The 18,950-nt window shown below is 40.9% G+C and overlaps 1 protein-coding gene across 9 annotated transcripts in view; it reads left to right on the top strand.

Moving 5' to 3' along the window:
* Znf462 (zinc finger protein 462) overlaps positions 1-18,141 on the top strand; it is a 140,758-nt gene extending 122,617 nt beyond the window's left edge. For 8 of the 9 annotated variants that reach the window (XM_005382769.2, XM_005382765.2, XM_005382770.2 and 5 more), the window contains 3 exons: positions 10,086-10,218; positions 16,562-16,685; positions 17,739-18,141. In XM_005382769.2, coding sequence (XP_005382826.1) covers positions 10,086-10,218; positions 16,562-16,685; positions 17,739-17,946 — 465 coding nt within the window. In that variant the 3' untranslated portion in view covers positions 17,947-18,141. Of the gene's footprint in view, positions 1-10,085; positions 10,219-16,561; positions 16,686-17,738 lie in introns of those variants that run through there. The other variant, XM_013513245.1, reaches the window with a different exon arrangement.
* The last annotated feature ends 809 nt before the right edge of the window (positions 18,142-18,950 follow it).

The following is an 18,950-nucleotide window of genomic DNA, read 5'->3' as shown; positions in this document are numbered from 1 at the left end:
TTACAATAGACAAGTTTCATGGTAAGTTATCTCTCACTATTCCAAACCAAACACATAATAGGTCTTCAAAAAATGTTTATTTCTTACGGTCTTTTCCTTAACATGTCCATCCTTGGAACCAACAGATCACAGCACTCAAGATCCAGATTCATGTATAAACTACCGAAAATAAAATGTGAAATAAATGAAGTACTTGGTTCTGAGCTGAGGGTTTTTTGTTTTTGTTTTTCAGTAAAACTGTTGACTGCATTGCTCATTGCATTCTCTAATGAAAAATAATAGCTTTAGGTGATTTTGTGCAGTAGAGAAAAATCTATAGATGAAACTATAAGACACTGCAGGAAGTATTTTTCAGTCAAAAGATTTCATTAAACAGAGCTGAACAGTCAAACCTGGACATCTGAGCTTTGCCTGCAAAGTTGTAAACCTCAGGAACATCTCTAAAGATGTCAGACTATGTCGTGCGTGGGCTGGCCAAAATACTGGTAACAGCAGGAAGGGTCCTTGAAGTCAAATATATCATTCCATTTAAGATCCAAAATGTCAAGTGCACTTGATGTAGGCTGCCATGTTTATCCTCAGAAGCCAGAGTGCAGTGGAGAAAGGATGACAATCAGAACCCTCATTTTATAGGTGACAAACAGAATCTTGTTCTCCTAGACCTTTATCTTTGTGCCAGTGAGCAAAGAATCACTTGTAATCTCACGGGATCTAAAGTAAACAGTGCAGGCAATTCTACTTTATCATCCTTTGACTCCCTGTCTTTTTCTGATCTCACTAGGTCCTCTGGAAGACTATTTTATTTTGTCTTATCAGTCTTCCCCCTCTCTCCCTCCCTTTCTCTCTCTCTCTCTGAACACACACACACACACACACACACACAGACACACACACACACTAAAATATCTACCAGTAATACTATTTTTTTCTTTTTGAGACAGGTTCTCACTATGCAGTTCAGACTGGCCTTGAGCTCAGTAGCCCAGGCTGTTCTTGATCTCGCAATGATCCTCCTGCCTCAGCTCCCAAGTGCTGGGATTACAGGCATGCACCACCACTCCTGGCTTTCTACGAGTAATACTATTTATTAGCAGTTCTGGTGAGAGATGAAGCCTTAGCATTTATAGAAACCTGAAATTCTTGGGGTAAAACAAATCTCACATTTTAAAAAAAGCACATAGACTTTTTTTGGAAGAAAATTTAAGTATATCCAATACCTTGTTAGTGTTCTTTATGGTTCTAAAGCCTCTTCGCTAGTTTAAGGAACATAAAAATATATTATCTCTAACTTGGTTTGCTCATAAAATTGTCATGTTCAGTATATTAAATTTAGAAGGATAGTCTATTCAGGCAATACACATTCACTAATTAAATTTACTTTGAAATGTTTTTAATTTTTTATACAAATGGGGCCTCAGGCGACTGAACTCTAAAAAACTCGTATCTTTTACTTTTTGCCAGTTTGAGGGAAGTGCAGAATATTAAACTCAAAAAGATTTTTGTTTTCCAATAAAATCTTCGGTGTTCTAGGCTAGTAAAAGCGACAGTGGAAATACAAATCACACAAAAAATGTTAGCTTTCTTCGGAAAATGAAAATTTTAAAAAGACCTCCCCCTACTCCTCTGACCACATTTTTTGTGTTTTTTGGATCACACTTAATTTCTGACCTAAATTATTGCATTTCTGCAAGTTGAGGTTTTCTCTAGATGCATGTCATTTCATTCTGCTTTTCCTCATGTGAGTTTTGTTTTTTCAGTGATCTTCTCTTCATGTGTTTTAGAAGCCAGAGAAACCAGAAATAGATGAGCAAGAAGAGTTATAATTTTATTTTATTTTATTTTATTTTTTTATTTTTTTGTCTTTTTGAGACAGGGTCTCGTTATGCACTTCAGGCTGGCTTGAGCTCACTTTGTAGCCCAGACTGGTCTCTTACTCTCAACGATCCTCCTGCCTCAGCCTCCTGAGAGCTGGGATTATAGGCATGCGCCACCACTCCTGGCTATAATGTTAGAAGATGCTGTTTACTTGTGAACTTTGAAACTTTCTATTCATTTTCCTGGCAAAAGTTGTTTATCCTCCCAAGCTTCTTCAAGACATTTCTTCTTCCTCTCTGGGGGTATATTCCTTTCCTTCCTTCCATGTTGCCAAGCATGCCATAGAATCTCAATAGCTGTTTATTAAATAAATCAGTGAATGAGGTCAGATAAGAAGTTTTATTACTGTTTGTTCAACTAAGCAAAATGGGGCAACACCATCAGCATCCTTACCTCTGTATTACATGTCCGGAAGATTGGTGACTGCGCAGGTGGCCAAAAGTGAAGCTCTGAGACTCTTTTTTTTTTTTTCTTTTCTTTTTTTAAGTCTTTTTGAGACAGGGTCTCACTGTGCAGTTCAGGCTGGCCTTGAGCTCACTTTGTAGCCCAGGCTGGTCTCGAACTCGCAGTGATTCTCTTTCCTCAGCCTCCAGAGTGCTGGGATAACAGGCGTGCGCCACCACGCCCGGCTGCTCTGAGACGCTTAAAGATAACTTTCACCTGGCTTTCTTGAGGACTTGTGTCTGGGGTTTTGCCAAGACTCTCCAGATGACTTGACTTAGTTTGGCCTTTGGCCAGTTTAGGTCTGGCAAAAAATATGTTTTCTGATTTTAACCTAAGGCAGGAGATATCCTTCCTCAATTCTGTGCATCTTGTCCTTCTGGTTACTTCAGGATTCTTTATCCTTACTGATCTTGAAAGGATTATTTTGAAGAAAACTTCCCAAAGGATCCTACTACACTATCCCTCAGATTTTGCAGAAGAGCATTATTATCAATATTCTCTGTTTCCTTTGTCTTATATTCAGCTAGTATAACCTTGTGGATTTTCACATATTTTCTGAGTAATTTGTCTTTTTTTGTGTGATGTAGTATCTTGCTACATAGTACAGGCAGGCCTTGAGCTCACTGTGTAGACCAGGCTGGCCTCACACTTTTGGCAATCCTCCTGTCTCAGCCTCCTGAGTGCCGGGTTTACAGGCATCCACCTCCATGCCTGGCTAACTTTGCATTTTTTCAGATGATTTGCATTATTAAGGGAAAAGCTTGAGTTGTGCTTCTGAAGACCCGAGTCTAAATAAGTAGCTTTAATCACTTGTTTTGTGTTCTGTTTTCTTCATCCCTCACAAATATGAAGGATAATGCATATCTTACACTGTGGTCTTTTTTTTTGTTTGTTTGTTTTTACCAGAAATTGAACTCAGGACCTCATGCTTGCCAGGTAGGCGCTGTGCTGCTGAACTATATCCCCGGCTACGCAGTGGTCTTAAGGCTTAAGCAATACAAATAAAAACTGCTGGATGTTTTTAGCACATGAAGTATATTTGATAAGGATTAATGCAAGAACTTTCAGAAAGTGTCCAGTAATAGCTGTCCTTAATAAGCAAACTGATGTCAAGGAATGCAAAAAAATGGCAGTATTACGAGTTTGCTATACTTTGGGATCTCCCACGGGATTTCAGGTCACCAGTAAAGTCAGGTAGCATTTATTGTGTGTCAGCTGCATGGCTGACCTTATACACTGCACCGAGTGTATAAAGCTAAATAAGGAATATTTGCTACCCTACAAGAGCTTACAAGCGAGTAAGGCAAGAAAAGATTCAAGAGTCACAACCCAGCATGTTTCATGCTTGATAAAGGAGTCCATAAAATAAGAGGGCAGCATAGTGCTGAACAGATATGATTCCCTAGCTCCCCTTCTATAATATTTTAATATTGCATTTGTGTTTGTTTGACTGAATACCTTTTTCTTTTGCACCCAGCTAGAGCTGTATTTGACAAAAGTATATATTTTTAGGGTGCCTGGTGTGATGCCTTGATCCGTGTGAAGAAAAGGGAACCTTTGTTTGTGCACTATTCGTGAAAAAGTAAATTAGTGTAGCTATTGTGTAAAACAGGATGGCGTTTCTTCACGAAATTAAAAATGGGACTACCATGTGATTGAGGAACTCTGTACTCCCATTGCAGGGTTCTTCACATTAGCTGATACACGATACACAACAATTTAAGGGTGTACTAGCAGGTGAATAAAGAAAATGTGACACATGTACAAAATGGAATATCATTCAGTCAGAAAAAAGAACGCAACCCTAATGCTCATAACAACATGAGAGAATTTTGAATGTCTTTTCTTGAAGCTTTTACAAGAACTCTGAAGTTCTCTTAAGAACCGCCCCCCAAAAAGTTGTGCAGGAATCCTTGACCATCTTCCTATAAGAAATCACATAAACAATACTTGGCTGAAATTTTTTTCTTACTGATTTCTTTTCCTCATTCCTGTTCCAATTTTCAAAGACATGCGAGGAAGATCTTCAAGATACACCACCTGATATTATAAGCCTGTGGCTAGCAAACATGACTCACTGGCCTAAACCACCTGTTTTTGTATGTCCTATTTTCTAAGAGAGGTTTCAACGTTTTTAAATAATTGGAAAAAAATTAAAGTATAATCTTTTCTAACAAGTGAAATTATGTAGAATTCAGATCTCCATGACTAGAAATGTCCTGGAATACAGTTGTGGCCTTTTATTTATATATTGCTTATGGTGGCTTTTGAGCTACAGCAGCAATTGAGTAGTCATGACAGAGACTGGGTGGTCCAGAAAGCTTGAAATATTTACTTATCTGTCTCTTTACAGAAAAAGTTCACCAGCCTGTGTTATAAGTCATTTAAAGTCCTCACAGCTCTGCACATTCTTAGATTCTAACTAATGGGCATGCGCGATGGGAGAGACAGGTCAACGCTGCCCATGTTCTCCGGCATCACTTTTTCTAGAAATAAAAAGTTCACTCTGGTTTTTCTTTTGACAATGGATCCAATATTAGCTAATACTAGCATCCTGATGGGGTGTCTCCTTTTGAAGGTATGGATGGTGAGTGGATAGGTGGAGGAACCCTACAGGTCTGAAATTTCTAGAAAGAGGTCCAGTGGACTGTCTAGACCCTAATCTGCCCCACTGGATGCCCGCAGTGTAATCTGAAAGCAAGGGTGTCGGGTTCTGTGCTGTCACTAACAAACATGTTTCTATCAGTCTCTCTTAGAGGCCCGGGATTGGCTCCCTAGCACAACAGGAAAATGCATGTTCAACCTGGTAATTATTACATCATATTAGAACTATCCAAAAGTGTGGAAGTATATGCTTGGGAAAGATCTCAATCATTTTGCTGAGTGGTTAAAAACCAACAAATAGAAAAACAACTTCGTGAAGGTCGCACATTAGACAGGCGTGGCATTTCCCAGTGTCATCATTGTCCTGTTCAGGGGTTCGGCGTCTGCTGGTTGTGGCTCGCCTCCTCGCACATTCTTATTGCACCATTGACTTCAGACCTGGGGTAACAGCCTGCGCGGATGCTGGGTTAGTGGACTTCAACAGCGATCCTCACAAGTTATAAGGCTCAACATACACTTACGTAGGCCGAATGATTGTATATTTGAATAATCCATACTTCAGGAACATATATACCTTCTTTTACCTACAAAACACTGCGGAGGGGGATTTAGCTGTCAGACCCTTTGACATGGTCGTTCCCCTTTCATTGTGGACCTTTTAGAAAAACAGGGTGATAAAGTATTTCCCTTCTCCAGTGAAAAAAGTGAATTTTCCTCAATCCGACCTCTATCACTAGGTCCAGGGAGCACTGTGACTGTTTCAGAAGCCAACTGAAGAATATACTAGAGCTTTAATAATATATTTGACTTTGATCCTTTCATTTCACATCTGGAATTAAAACTTAATGTGCAAGAAAGGTTTACATACAAAATAGTTCTTAGCGCATTTTTTTTCTTATACTGGGGTTTGAACACTAGGGCTTTGTGCTGGGGCTGCATTTTTTTTAGTGTGTGTGGTTTTGGGGCAGTGGTTATTGTTTGAGACAGGGGCTCATAATGGAGTTCAGGATGGCCTTAGATAGACTCACTATGTAGCCCAAGCTGGCCTCAGAGTTCAGTGGTCCTCCTGTCTCAGCCTCCCAAGTGCTGGGATTACAGGCTTATTACAATGCCCAGCTTATTTTTAAATTTTGAAACAGGGGTTGCCCAGGCTTGGCTTGAACTTGGGAACCTCGTATCTCAGCCTCCTAGGGTGTTCCACAATGCCTGATGTGTCGCTACATTTTTGTATTGAAAAAATCCAGAAGTAACCCAAGGTATATTCATAGGGGAATAGCCAAGAAAACTATAGAATATTCACTTGATGAAATATGGTGCAGTGATTAAAAGTTATATTTATTTGGAGTTGTATTTATTCCATGCAAGGAATAACAAATCATGAGACACGTGTGTTTTTGTTGTTGTTGTTATAGTTGTTTTGGTTCTGGGACTCGAACTCAGGACCTGGCGCTTACCAGGCTGGCACTGTGCCACTGAGTTATATCCCTGGCCCAGGAGACACACTTGTTTATTTTAGTATGATATAGAAATGACAATAATCTGTAGTTGGAGAACAGGAATACAACAATTTGTTAATGGTTATTAAGAATAGGTAGTCGGGTTTTAGGTTCTTTTCTATTTTCCACATTTCCTATGTGAGGCTTTATATGAGAAAAATATTAATGATGAAAATGCAAAATATATATAAAAATACAGTGAAGGTATTCAGTTGTAGCTACAAGATGCTAACAGCACTCATTTTAATCTACACAGTGCTAGCTAGTGGAGATTTAGCTGTAAAAGGTACAGAAGATCTGTCCTCGTGAAGTTTGCTGTTCACTGGGAAAGAAGCAGGACTTAAACAATTATTTTCCAATGGAGTGTTTTCCAAGGGGACATGTAGGTGCTGTGGAACCAGAGAAAGGATATTAACTTGGGGAGAGTGGTGGAGGTGTCCCAGAAGGGAAGACAGGAGCCAAGCAAAAAGGTTGAGTCAACACATGTGGGAGCATGACTGACAGTTTCCAAAAGGAGACATGGCAGGTGCCAAACAAACCTCAGGAGTGTGGCTACTTCCAGGAACCTCAGCAAGATCAGGATGAGGGTGGTGGGCTGGAGAGGCTGGGCTAACATGAGATAATAGCCAGCTGTGAAAACCACAGTAAGAAAAATTTGGATTTTATCCTCAAGCGTAGACTGACATGAAGGGATTTAAATTTTAAACAGGTGGGAAAAACATTGTGACCACACTGGAGAATAGATACAAGAAGAGCTAAGAGTAGATGCCAGGGAACCAGCAAGGAGGTGGCAGTTGCGATAGTGCAGGTGAAAAAGATGATGCGCTCAGAAATATGAAAAGAGTCTTCCTTTTGTATTCAGATTAAGGTTTGGATGACTGGTTTGGGGAATTTTAAATAAAGTAACAACCCAACAGTATGAAAGCTTTTCATTTTTAAAGTCTTCTAATTACATAGCAAAATTTTTACTGCTTCACTTTTAAATCTTTTAATTGCCTTGCAAAAATTGTACAAATCCTCAGGATAAATAAATCGTGGGTTAGCCCAGGATGAGCATCCTACCACGAAAATCTCAGACACTATTTTAAAAGAGCATAGAATCCAAAATGTTAACAGTTTTCTAGCAACGGGATGATGGCTACGGGAAAATGGACAAATACAGTTCTCAAAAACTCCCAGAAGGATGGAAAAAAGTAACATTTGGTTTGGTGACAGATCTCCTTCTGTCACTGTAAGCTCCATAAGAAGCAGGAGCTCCAATAAGGACCAGCGCTTGGCACAGAGCAAAACCTCAGGGAGCCCATGCTGGATAGATGAATGAATGAGTGAGTACAGCTGGATTAGAGGTGCTTGAGGATTGCCTTTTGGCTTTCTTGGTTTCATTGCTTCTGTTTCTGGGAAACTGCCCCCCACTCCATGTCCCATACACATATTTGCAGTCTCCCTGGTAGGAACTAAGTGAACGAGCGGTCCAGAAAAGGCTCCTTCTAAGTATTGGTCACTTAAAATAGTTTTTCTCCAGCCATATATTAAAATTAGGAAAATGGGAAGCAACCTTGCCTACCTTTCCTGAAAAACTAGCGAGGCAGAATACTCTTATTGAAATATTGGTCATGAATGCTATTTGGTTAAAATGACTTTGTGGCCAAACACAACTGCATAAATATGTATTTATAATGTTTGTTATAAGAATTTCCAAATGCCAAAATTGGGAAAGACCCATGTGCCCAGCAAGGGGAAGGAAACGGTATTGGCGGAGTGGGGGTCGTTACGTTTCAGGTACGATGCTAACACAGTGGTTGCAGCAAACCTGGAACTTGCATTCAGTTCTGCCTCTTTTTTTTTTTTTTTTTTTTTTTTTGGTTTTTCTCCGGTACCGGGAACCGAACTCACGACCTTGCGCTTGCCAGGCAGGCGCTTTTGCTGCTGAGCTAAATCCCCAGCCCCAGTTCTGCCTCTTTTTAAAGCTTAGGCTCCTTGTGCTAATTCTTTTTGCTCTCATGCCTTAAAAAAATAAAAATTCATACGTGTCTGTGCAGGTGAGGAATAGTAGTAAAACCCTCCTTAGCAAGCTGTTGCAGGCTGTTTCTGTGGACTTAGAGGAGAAAAACAAGCAAAGATTCTGAACTTGAACTCTTCCTCCTCCTTCTCACTTTATTAATTTCTTTGAAACTTTTTTAAATAAGCAGAGCAAGAAGTTACCTTTCCTAAGTGTTTATCATTGAGACTGATAAATAAGACATCCTGTCTTGGCTTGTTTTCCAAGTCAGCTGATTTCGGGGATTCCATTCCTATAGACAGAGCAAGGTTTTGTTTCCCCTGATTGAAAAGAGCTTACTTTCCTGAGTTCCTTCCCTCCTCTTCCATGGACCTATATGATGTTGTTGGGACAATATTAAGCCTTTTTGCAGGATGTCTGTTGGCCCCGATACTCTGAGTCGCTCTCACATTTGTTACAGCCAATGATGGTGTTCCCATCTGCCAGGCATATGGAATTGGTGGTGCTCAGCAAATCTTTGTTCCAGTCTGGTCCCAGAGAATATTTTGGAATTGTCTTGTAAATTCTCTCTCTCCTCTTCTGTACCCATTACACTGTGTCTCTACCATGGCAGCCGTGCAAATCTGTCTTGGAATCTAATTCGTGATGTCTGCCTTCCCTCTTAACTGACCCGTGAGCCTCTGGAGGCCAGAACCAAGTCTAATTTATCCTTGTTATGCACCTCTCTGCCCCGCAAGAAGGGAGGCGTAGTGCTTTACACAGAGGAGTAGCCTGTGCTTGTTTATGACTTCAGCCCTGCCTGTCAATCCTGGTAATTTTATGCGGGCAACTGGAGAGACTCTGAAAGTAGGCTAACAGGTGAATCCTGTGCTACCATTGATCTGATAACTCAAAACGGAATCTCATTAAAAACTTTTCTTAGTATGGATTTTTGTTTTCCTCGAGTGGTATTTTGAAGGAAAGTTAGAATCCCACATTAGTCTAATCTAACCACATTTTACATGAATAAGAACTAACCATAGCTAATGCTTTTAAAGGGCTTTGAAAGGGCCTAGTCATTTCTGTTTTTCTCAGATAACAGCAGCCATGATCAGTACTCTGTGCAAAGCTTCAAATATAGTACTTAAACTAACAGCAGTAGTATTATCTTCCATCTAAACTAGAGTAAGAGGGAAATCATTGTTAGGGGGCCTAAGCTAGAGCAGCCCACAGCCCTTGACAGAGAAGGTTCACAGCAGAGAAGGCTGTGATTCTCACTGATAGGGGCCCGGACCCTTTCGGAGTTTCTTTTTTCCCAGTTTATGAACTTTGGGTAATTTATGAAAATCACACCTTTGAATTCAACTCAAAAAATATTTATTGGATGCCTACTCCATACGCTAGACTTCACAGTACATTTGGCCTCCTGTCTCTTGTACTGTTTCTTAAGAAAGTTGGTAAGGAAGGTCCCATGTTGACAGTTCCGGAGAAAATGGTCCATTTGAGAACAGAGGACAGACCCATCTCTGAGAGTTGCAATGAAGAAAACGACCTCTTAGGCACCTGAGTTGTTTAATCTGGGTTCCAAAAACAGAGTCACAGGAAGATGATGTCGCAAAGGTCTCCACAGGGAGACCCACATTCAATCTACAGTTCATTATCCCATCATTTGTTTGGATGTTTTTCAGGTAAGCCGCAACTTCGAGCTGGTTGGACGGGTTAACTTGGACCAGCTGGAACAGATGAAGGAAAAAATGGAGAGCTCCAGCAGCGATGATGAGGACAAGGAGGAGGAAATGAACAGCAAGGCTGAAGACAGAGGTTAGTCTCCTCCTGCTCTCTGCATCCCAGATGGCATCCACCACGTTGTGGTGAGACAGAAGGGAGGCAGGAGGTCGCTGTGGGAGTAACAGAAGGAATGATCCTTCTTAGTTAAGTAGCAGAACAGACTGTCTGAAGAAACATCAGGGGCCATCTTTTTGTAAACTATTACCAGCTCTAGAAACTCCAAGGAAAACAGACATTTTCTCCCTAATTATAGATATATGGATGTTTTAAAAATATGTGGCAGTGATTTGTTTTTAACAAGGAAAAGTAGCGTCTAGGGATTCGTCAGAATGAGGACAGGCAGATTGCAGATGAATGACACTGGGAGGCTACTGAGGAAGGAGAATGAATTTGGGATTGAGCGCTTGTTTAAAATGACTATTGCTGGGACTGGAGAGCGAGTCTGCGGAGAGCCTGAGCCCTCTCCATGCGCCCTTCTGCGAGGCCCTTCCCTTAACCCTTTGGAACTGTTTCCCTCTGTGGGGAAAAGAGAAACCGCGTTTTTCATTCCGCCGTGTATATACAGAATACCTTGGGGAAGGTTCCATGGGCCTTTTGAACTACTTTGCCAACTTCTTCAAGTCCAATATTAATTCAGAATAAAAAAGTTTCAAAAGTATATTCAGTTGTAGGCACTTAAAGTGTTGCTTCATTGCGTTGTTCAGTGTGGAATATTATGGAAATTCCCAGGCCATACACATAAGGGTATAGGTTGGGATGTGCTATGTTGCTTTAGTTACTGCTGATTTATCAAAAGCATCTGGATAATATGAGAAGTAAACGTGGATCATCCCGGTGATGAGGAAAACAGTATTAGTGGTCATTACTGAGCATCGTTACTTGCCAGGGTCAGTGTTGGTGGCCCTTGTATGTAATGTTTTTTCTTTAATCTCACCTAATATTCTGTCTGAATTTGGCTTGCACTGCTGCTACGTACTAGCTGTAGGACTTTGAATAATTTATCTCCTTCTACATTCATCATTCATAAAATCAGAATCATATCATAACCTGCTTCCTAGGATTATAATATACATGTATTATATGGCTTTAAATATATAAAACTTTAGATATGGAGCTTTGGTGTTATATTTAACGTTTTATTTATTTTTAATTTATTATAAATTGTCTATGGTTATGGTGTACAACATGGTATTTTGAAACATTTTGGAATTACTAAATTTATTTAACATATGTATTAACTCACCTACTTTTTTGTGGTGAGAACACTTAAAGTGTTTTCTTAGCAAATTTCAAGTATACAGTATGTTGTCACTCATTATTGGCACCATGCTCTACAATAGATCTCTTGAACTTATGTTTCCTTCTGACTAGAAATTCGTATCTTTTGACCCACATCCCCCCAGCTCCCCACCTCTACCCTTGGTAACCACCATTATAGTCTCTGCTTCTGAGTTTGACCTTTTGAAATTCTGGGAGGTCATTCATTAGCTATCTTTTTGTACTTGGCTTGTTTCTTTCTATATAATATTCTTTAGATTTACTCCTACTGTCACAAATGACAGGATTCACACCCCACGCTAAGTAATGCTCAGTAATATTCCAGTGTGGATATACATCCCATTTTCTTTATCCATTCATCCACTAAAGAATGCCCAGGTTGACTCTGCATTTCAGGTATTGGGAATGATGCTCCAGTGCCCATTGGAATGCAGGTGCTGCTTGCACACTCATCTCATTCATTTAGTTTGCATATAAATCTAGTAGTGGGATTGCTGGATCATGCAGCAGTTCCAAGTTTCACTTTTTGAGGAACTTTGATACTGTCTTCATAATGACTACACCAATTTTCATCCCTAATTGTGTGCGAGTACCCCCTTTTTCCTATATCCTCACCAATACTTAATTGTGCTTCCCTTTTCTGGTAATAGCCATTCTAACAGACATGAAGTCATATCTCATTGTGGTTTTAATTTTTCTTTCCTTCTATCAATGCTGAACATCTTTACATATCTGTTGGCCAGTTTTCTATCGTCTTTTGAGAGATGGCTATTCAGATCTCTTGTCCTTTTTCTTAATGGATTGTTTACTTAATGGATTGTATATTGAGTTCTTTGACTTCCTTATATATTTCAGATTTTGACCAATTACCAAGTGTGTGACTTATAAATATTCTCTCTTTGTTATTTTCATTTGTTTTTAGTTTGATGTAATCCCATGCCTGCCATTGTTTTAGTTGCTTATGTTACAAGTCATATCAAAAAGTTCACTGCCCAGGCCAGTGTCATACAGTTTCCCCATTTTCCTCTGGTAGATTTACAGTGTCAGGCACTATGTTTGTAAGTCTTTTAGCCATTTTGGGTTGAGTTTTTTTTATTCTATGTGAAATAAGTCTCTGGGTTCATTCTTTTGAATGTATATTAGCCAATTCAGAATTTATTGAAGGGACTGCCATTTCTCCATTGTGTTCTTAGCAGCTTTTTCAAAAACCAATTGATTGTAAATATGTGGATTTATTTCTGGACTCTATTGCATTGGTCTGTATGTCTATTTTAATGCCAGTTACCTTAATTCTGTAGTAGATTTAAGTCAAATAGTACGATGTTAGCCAGGCATAGTTGTGTATGTCTGTAATCCTAGCTGAGACAGGAGGATTCCTGTGAGGCTAGCCTGAACTACATAGCAAGACCCTGTCTTCAAACAAACAAACAAACAGACAGACAGGCAAGTAGTGTGATGCTTTCAACTTTAATTTATTTAAGATTTTTTAGGGCTATTTGGGGTCTTTTGTGGTTTCATTGTAAAGATTAAATAAGGGCTAAGAGTATATGTTAGCAGTGTAGTACAGTACTTGCCAAGCATGCATGAGGTGCTAAGTTCTTTCTCTAGAACTGCAAATAAATAAATAGATTCATATACACATATATACATTCAAGACCTTAGCTTAGTTCCTAGAGCATATTAACCACATAATAAATGATAACCCTACAACCTGTCATTATTTTCATTTTACACATGGAAAAATAAAGCTCTAGAAAGTTGAAGAGCTTATGGAAAGTAAAGTTTACAAACAAAAATAGTAGAGGTTGAATTTAGGCCTTAGGCTCCAAAAGCAAGAAGACTCCTTTCTTTCTTTCTTTCTTTCTTTCTTTCTTTCTTTCTTTCTTTCTTTCTTTCTTTCTTTTTTTCTTTCTTTCTTTCTTTCTTTCTTTCTTCCCCCAGTACTGGGATTGAACCCAGGGCCTCTGCACTGACCTATATTCCAGTCTTTTTTTTTTCCTTTGAGATAGGACCTCACTAAATAGTTAAATTGCCCAAATTGGGCTTGAACTTATAATCCTCCTCCCTCAGCCTCCAAGAGGGCTGGGATCACAGGCCTGTGCCACGACTCTAGGCAAGACCTATTATACTACATACCACTTTCCCAAGCCCGCAGGTAGTGAAATGTGCTTTATTGAAGAGGACTTGGCCATAAAAGTGAGGTCTTTGGGACCTCCCTTAAAGGCACACTTTTAAAAGCAGAATGTCTTTATTATTTCCCCTGCTTGCTCAGGCTGCAAGCTTGAGCAGGCCTATTTGGTGAGCTATTTCCCTCTACGGCCTTTTCGTAGTCCCTTCCCCTTCCCTCACCTGCACCCAACACTCCTGTTGACAGCCAGGGCAGAGGACTATGGTTTTGTAAGTTGGGGGTCTAGTTTGGCACTCGAGCTTCTGAGCAAGACAGACAGCAGGTTACTGACAGCGAATGTGTGCTCGCTTGTAAAATACCCCAAGCCTATGGTAATCTAAAAAATACACAAGGACATAAATCTTCACCATATAGGTGGATTATTCATGTAAAGTAGCACATTTATCATTAGGGAATGTATTCACCCATTTCTTAGAAGGAAAATGGTTGTGATCGCAGAAACATAGCTTTTTCTTCCTCTTTTTAAACGTTTTCACAAATATGTTCCTCACAATGAATTCTTACATCTGTGCCCTGTTACAAGACTACTCTGGGAGAGTGTGCTTCTGACAGAGGGTACAAAAACTTCTCTTTCTTCCTGGTTCTCAGTGGCCCTGCTGTTGCTCTTCAGGAAATAAATTATTCCTCATTGGATATTATGACTCTTAAATGTCTGAAGCTGAGTGCACATTATTTTAGAGATTAGGAACATTACAAGGCAGAAACCTCTTTTATTTTCCCTTCCCTGTGACTAAAACAAACGTGGGAAATGAGAAAAGATGGCAGTTGAGATGTGTGTGGGACGTAGTGCGGATTTTCCCTTCTTGCCAGGCTTGGCCTTCTCCTTTCATTGGGCTGTGATGCATCGGGCTGGAAGGGCGTAATTGGAAAGAACCCTGCGGTCTCTGCTCTCACTGGAAGCACATGCATGAGCCTTGAGCCTATGGAGAAAACACTATGGAGGGAGAAGCGCGTCTTCCTCCCAGGGGGCAGGGGATTTCCCCCAGTTACTTCCAGACATGTCCGTGGGAATTAACAAACCTAACTTTCCCTTCCCCCTTCCCCACTTTGCGAGAACGGCCTCCTTTGTCCCTCCTCCTTTGAATAGACCTAGAATCAATTTTCCACCATTTCAGTAGATTCTTGCCAAGAAGAAGCAGCGGCAGACAATAGCCTCGGGGTGTTTTTGCCAGACACTCTGGCTTCTAGGAGTAGCGCGGCTCCCAGGCTGATGGAGAGCTATTTGAAGTGTGACAGGTAATGAGTGGCCTCCTCCTTTGAGGATGAAACTTAGCATGTGCCGTTGGAAAGAATAGATGGCTGGTTTCATATTTCCCAAGGGTAAGCGAGCCGGTGCACCAGGAACATTCCCCTTGTTGTCAGTTTAGACACCCTCAATGTAGGGAGTTCAGAGCCTCACAGCTACCCTGTTCCCAGCCTCCTTTCCAAACGCCAGGTCTGGTGAAGGACTTAACATGGACACACAGCAGGGCCTGCCGGGGAAACTTGGGGGGAATTTGAAAGAGGAGAAACCAGGCATGAAGAAATCAAAATGCACCCTAACAGAATCCTGCCCACCCCACCCCCTCTCATTATGCCACTGGGGAGGAGTCAGGAAGGCATTCTGTTGATTTCTTGCCCAAGATAATCCCTGCTAAGGAATTAATGCGCAGAGCAGATGGTGCTGTCTCATTTCCAATGAAAAGAATCAAGGAAGATAGTCTGTGCAATTATTTTTAATGGCTTGTATGGTGATCTTCTTAATTTGTGAGAAAATGTTTCATCTTTTGTGAAAACTGGCCCCGTTCACACAGCTTTTTGTGCTGAAGATTAAGGTGTCACAGAGCCCTTATCCTGTTAATGTCATCCTGAGGGTTTTATGAGATGGGGTATTTCAACCAGCAGACCTCTTCCTATCACATCTTATATGTGGGGCCTGGAGCAGTCACATGTGTAAACATGGTCCGTGTTTCCCTAAGGGCAGCCCTCACTTGACAGTGTGGCTGTAGGACCATCCTCTAGTCCGGCTGTTATTACCATATGAAGACTTGGCCCTCTGTGGTCTAATGAAAGACATATGGGCTTGGGACTTAGGAGAACACAAAGGCCATATAAGCTTTCATCTTTGAGTTTGCCAGGAGGTGTGGCATGAAAACAATTAGCCAGCCAGTCTCTACTGAGCGGAACCCTAACATTGCCCAGCATCACAGAAAAAACAAAGCAACCGGGTCAATGTTGAATGCTTACCACAGACCTGTCCAGGAAAGCCTGTGTATCCCCACACTCGTGTGCGCCACTGATTGAACAGTAGATGTCAGGGAGCTGGCCGGGACCCTTTATTGGCCAGGCACATGACTTGGCATACCAGTTGTCCAGAATCACAGTCACACAAAGTTGCTTGTAGATCTCACTCAGGGCACTTAACCACTCTGACAGGTGTTGATGATATCCGTAACACAGTCTTGAGGCTCTGGCCTCCCTCAGAAATGGCAGAACCCCTGAGGTCTACGCTGAGGGACGGGGTGCTTTTGTGTAGCCTGTATTGTTTTTGCTGAGTAAAGATAAACCTGTGTCAAATAGGAAATGAATAGATGCAAAACTACGAGGCACTAATAGAAAGCATACCTAAGGGAAAGATTAAGTAGGAAAAAAAGAAAGCTCAGGTGTCTTAAGAATGGGCAGATGCGGCTCTTCTGGCCAGAAAGAGCCCGATTACTTGTGACAATGGCAGCTAGGAAAATGCCAGAAATGGAGGAGCGCGGGGCTACTGGTGGAATGCATCTCAGGGAAACCCGAAGGGTGAGGAGTCTGGAAAGTGATCCCTGGTTTCCTTCGCAGGTGAGGAAGGAAAGCGTCGGCCAGTGAGTGTGGACTTGCTTCTTCTGCCGACCCCCACAGCACGCAGTTCACACCTGTGCTTTCTCTTTGCAGAGCTGATGAGATTTTCTGACCATGGGGCTGCTATTAACCCTGAGAAGCGTTTTCCGTGTGAATTCTGTGGACGGGCATTTTCGCAGGGCTCTGAGTGGGAAAGACACGTGCTGAGACACGGCATGTAAGTCGCGCCGTCCCCAGAACGAATTTCATCCAAAACGACAGGGGAGGAGGGAGGTTGGGCTTCTTCTTTGGTTCCCAGGACACTGCATAGACACCCTGCACCCCCAGCTGCATCACCTCAGGAGGAGAGGCCATCGTGAAGAAGGGATCAGGTTTTCCTGCTGGTTTTTAAAGCATCATGCAGATGAAGGAAACCGTTCCAGATGACAAATCCCTCACAAACCCACACTCACAAGTAGTGTTTTCTCTAGGCAGGGTCTCACTAGTTTTTATTAGCGTGACATTCTCTTCCAGAACATATATCAGGGCTTCTATGCCTGTCCTTGTGCTGGACCATTCCCTGAGTGTCCTTGAATATGTCTATGCCCTGTCTCAGGACAGAGACAGCTTCTGCCCATTTCCCCGGTAGGTGACAGCAGACCTGTCAGACAGCTTTCAGATCCCTGAACATAAAAACGTTCCCTCACCAAGGCACACTTAGTCCACCAGACACCAAGGGAAGCTTGGTTCAACCCTTTCTGGAGAAAATTCCACAAAACTGCAATTGGCGAGGCTTGCAAGAATATAACTAAGGTTCACAAGATTTAAGTTTCATCTTTCAGGTTTTTTTTGTTTGTTTGTTTCTATGATTTGTTTCTGACCTGCCCAATACATCTTTAGTACCTGAGTTGCCCTTTTCTTCTTAGTATAGCCAGTCTTCAAGCTTTGGGGCTGAGCTGATGAACTTGAGCATGACACACTTTTTCTGTTTCACCCCTCATGACTCAGTAGAGAAGATGACATAAAACCATTATGTTAATCTAGAAACCAAACATGGTGTCATCAAAACGATGGACTTTTTTGTTTAAATCTTTAAAACTCTACAGAAATACATGACCTGCACAGCCAGCAAGGCTACATCACTGGCAATTTAGTCCTCCATGCATAGCTTTTTCTTTTCAGAGGAAATCACCTAAAGCTTTTTAGGATCAGGGAAATAAGGACAGTCTTTTTTGATTAATTAATAATAGCATACACACTCATTTGTCCCTCCCATAAATGTTTATTGCAGGTCATTGAATGACACCAAGCAAGTGATCAGAGAAGAGCTCCACCCAAAGGAGATGGTGGAGGACAGTATCACAATGCCCTCCATAGAGGAAAAGGAAGACGATGAGCCAATCGGGATAGACTTTTCCCTAAGAAGTGAAACAGTAGCCATCTGTGTAGTAGCTGCCGACAAATCTCTCCTGGAGAATGCAGAGGCCAAAAAAGAATAAGAGTTTGGTGAAATTCTTAATCAAACCGTACTTGAACCATGATGAAAAGGTGGGAGGGCCAGCATGGGCTGCGAAGGGAGGGACAGTAAAGAGAAGACAGAACAAAGCTGCTTTTTAGGACTGAACAATCTATTTTCAAAGCACTGGTACCTGTGTGAGTGAGTATGTAAATTAAAGTTATTTAAATGGTTGGAATATGTGGCTCCTTTTCCATCACTACATCTTTCCTTCCGGATCTTCACCGTGGACATTTTCCTTTGTTGTGGATATGGAAGCGCCTTCCCTGGGCACAGTGCGCTCTGTGACGGTCTTGGACAGTGTGTTGAAGCAGAAGCTCCAGGACAGTAGAAGACTTCTCATAGGGGAACAACTTTTTGACGCACACCTTTCAGTGCGTTTTTCTAGTTTTAATACCTTAAGCTTTTTCAAGACCTAACTGCAGCCGCTTTGGGAAAAAAATAAATAAATAAATAAATAAAACAAAAACAGAAAACAAAACAAACAAAAAAAAACTGCTTTGCATAAAACAGTCACCTGTTTCCTAGTACCTCAAACTTAACCAAGGGAATTCTCTGCATTTGTCAGTACTACCTGTCGTCCTTGTGGTTAAATGTAGAGAGAACTGCTGGGCAAGATGGTGAATGGAGAAAAAAAAAAAAAAGAGTTTTAAAGAAAGGAACACAAATTGTGCTTAAAATCCCCACGTGGGTTTTATTTCTTAAAATACTGTGATTTTTTTAATTATTTTAGTAAAAAACAAAACAAAAAAAAGAAACAGACTTTAATTATTAGACAACTGTTTGTGAATTGTCATCCTTTATTCCAGGTAAGCTGTTTATTAGTGTTCAACTATAATTTAGAATTTGGTAGATTCATGTGAGCTAATTTGAAGATGATTGTGGAGTTTTGTTCGCCACATGTTTATTTTCTATCGATTTGAGTGTTACGAACACAGCACAATTCAGTTTTTCACATGAATTGTTTTTTGTGTGTGTGTTGTTATT

The sequence above is a fragment of the Chinchilla lanigera genome, unplaced genomic scaffold (assembly GCF_000276665.1).
Source record: "Chinchilla lanigera isolate Chin_1 unplaced genomic scaffold, ChiLan1.0 scaffold00018, whole genome shotgun sequence".
In the NCBI taxonomy this organism is placed as follows: Eukaryota; Metazoa; Chordata; class Mammalia; order Rodentia; family Chinchillidae; genus Chinchilla; species Chinchilla lanigera.
Note: the sequence above shows the minus strand (reverse complement) of the source record. Positions and strands in the feature narration are given on the sequence as shown.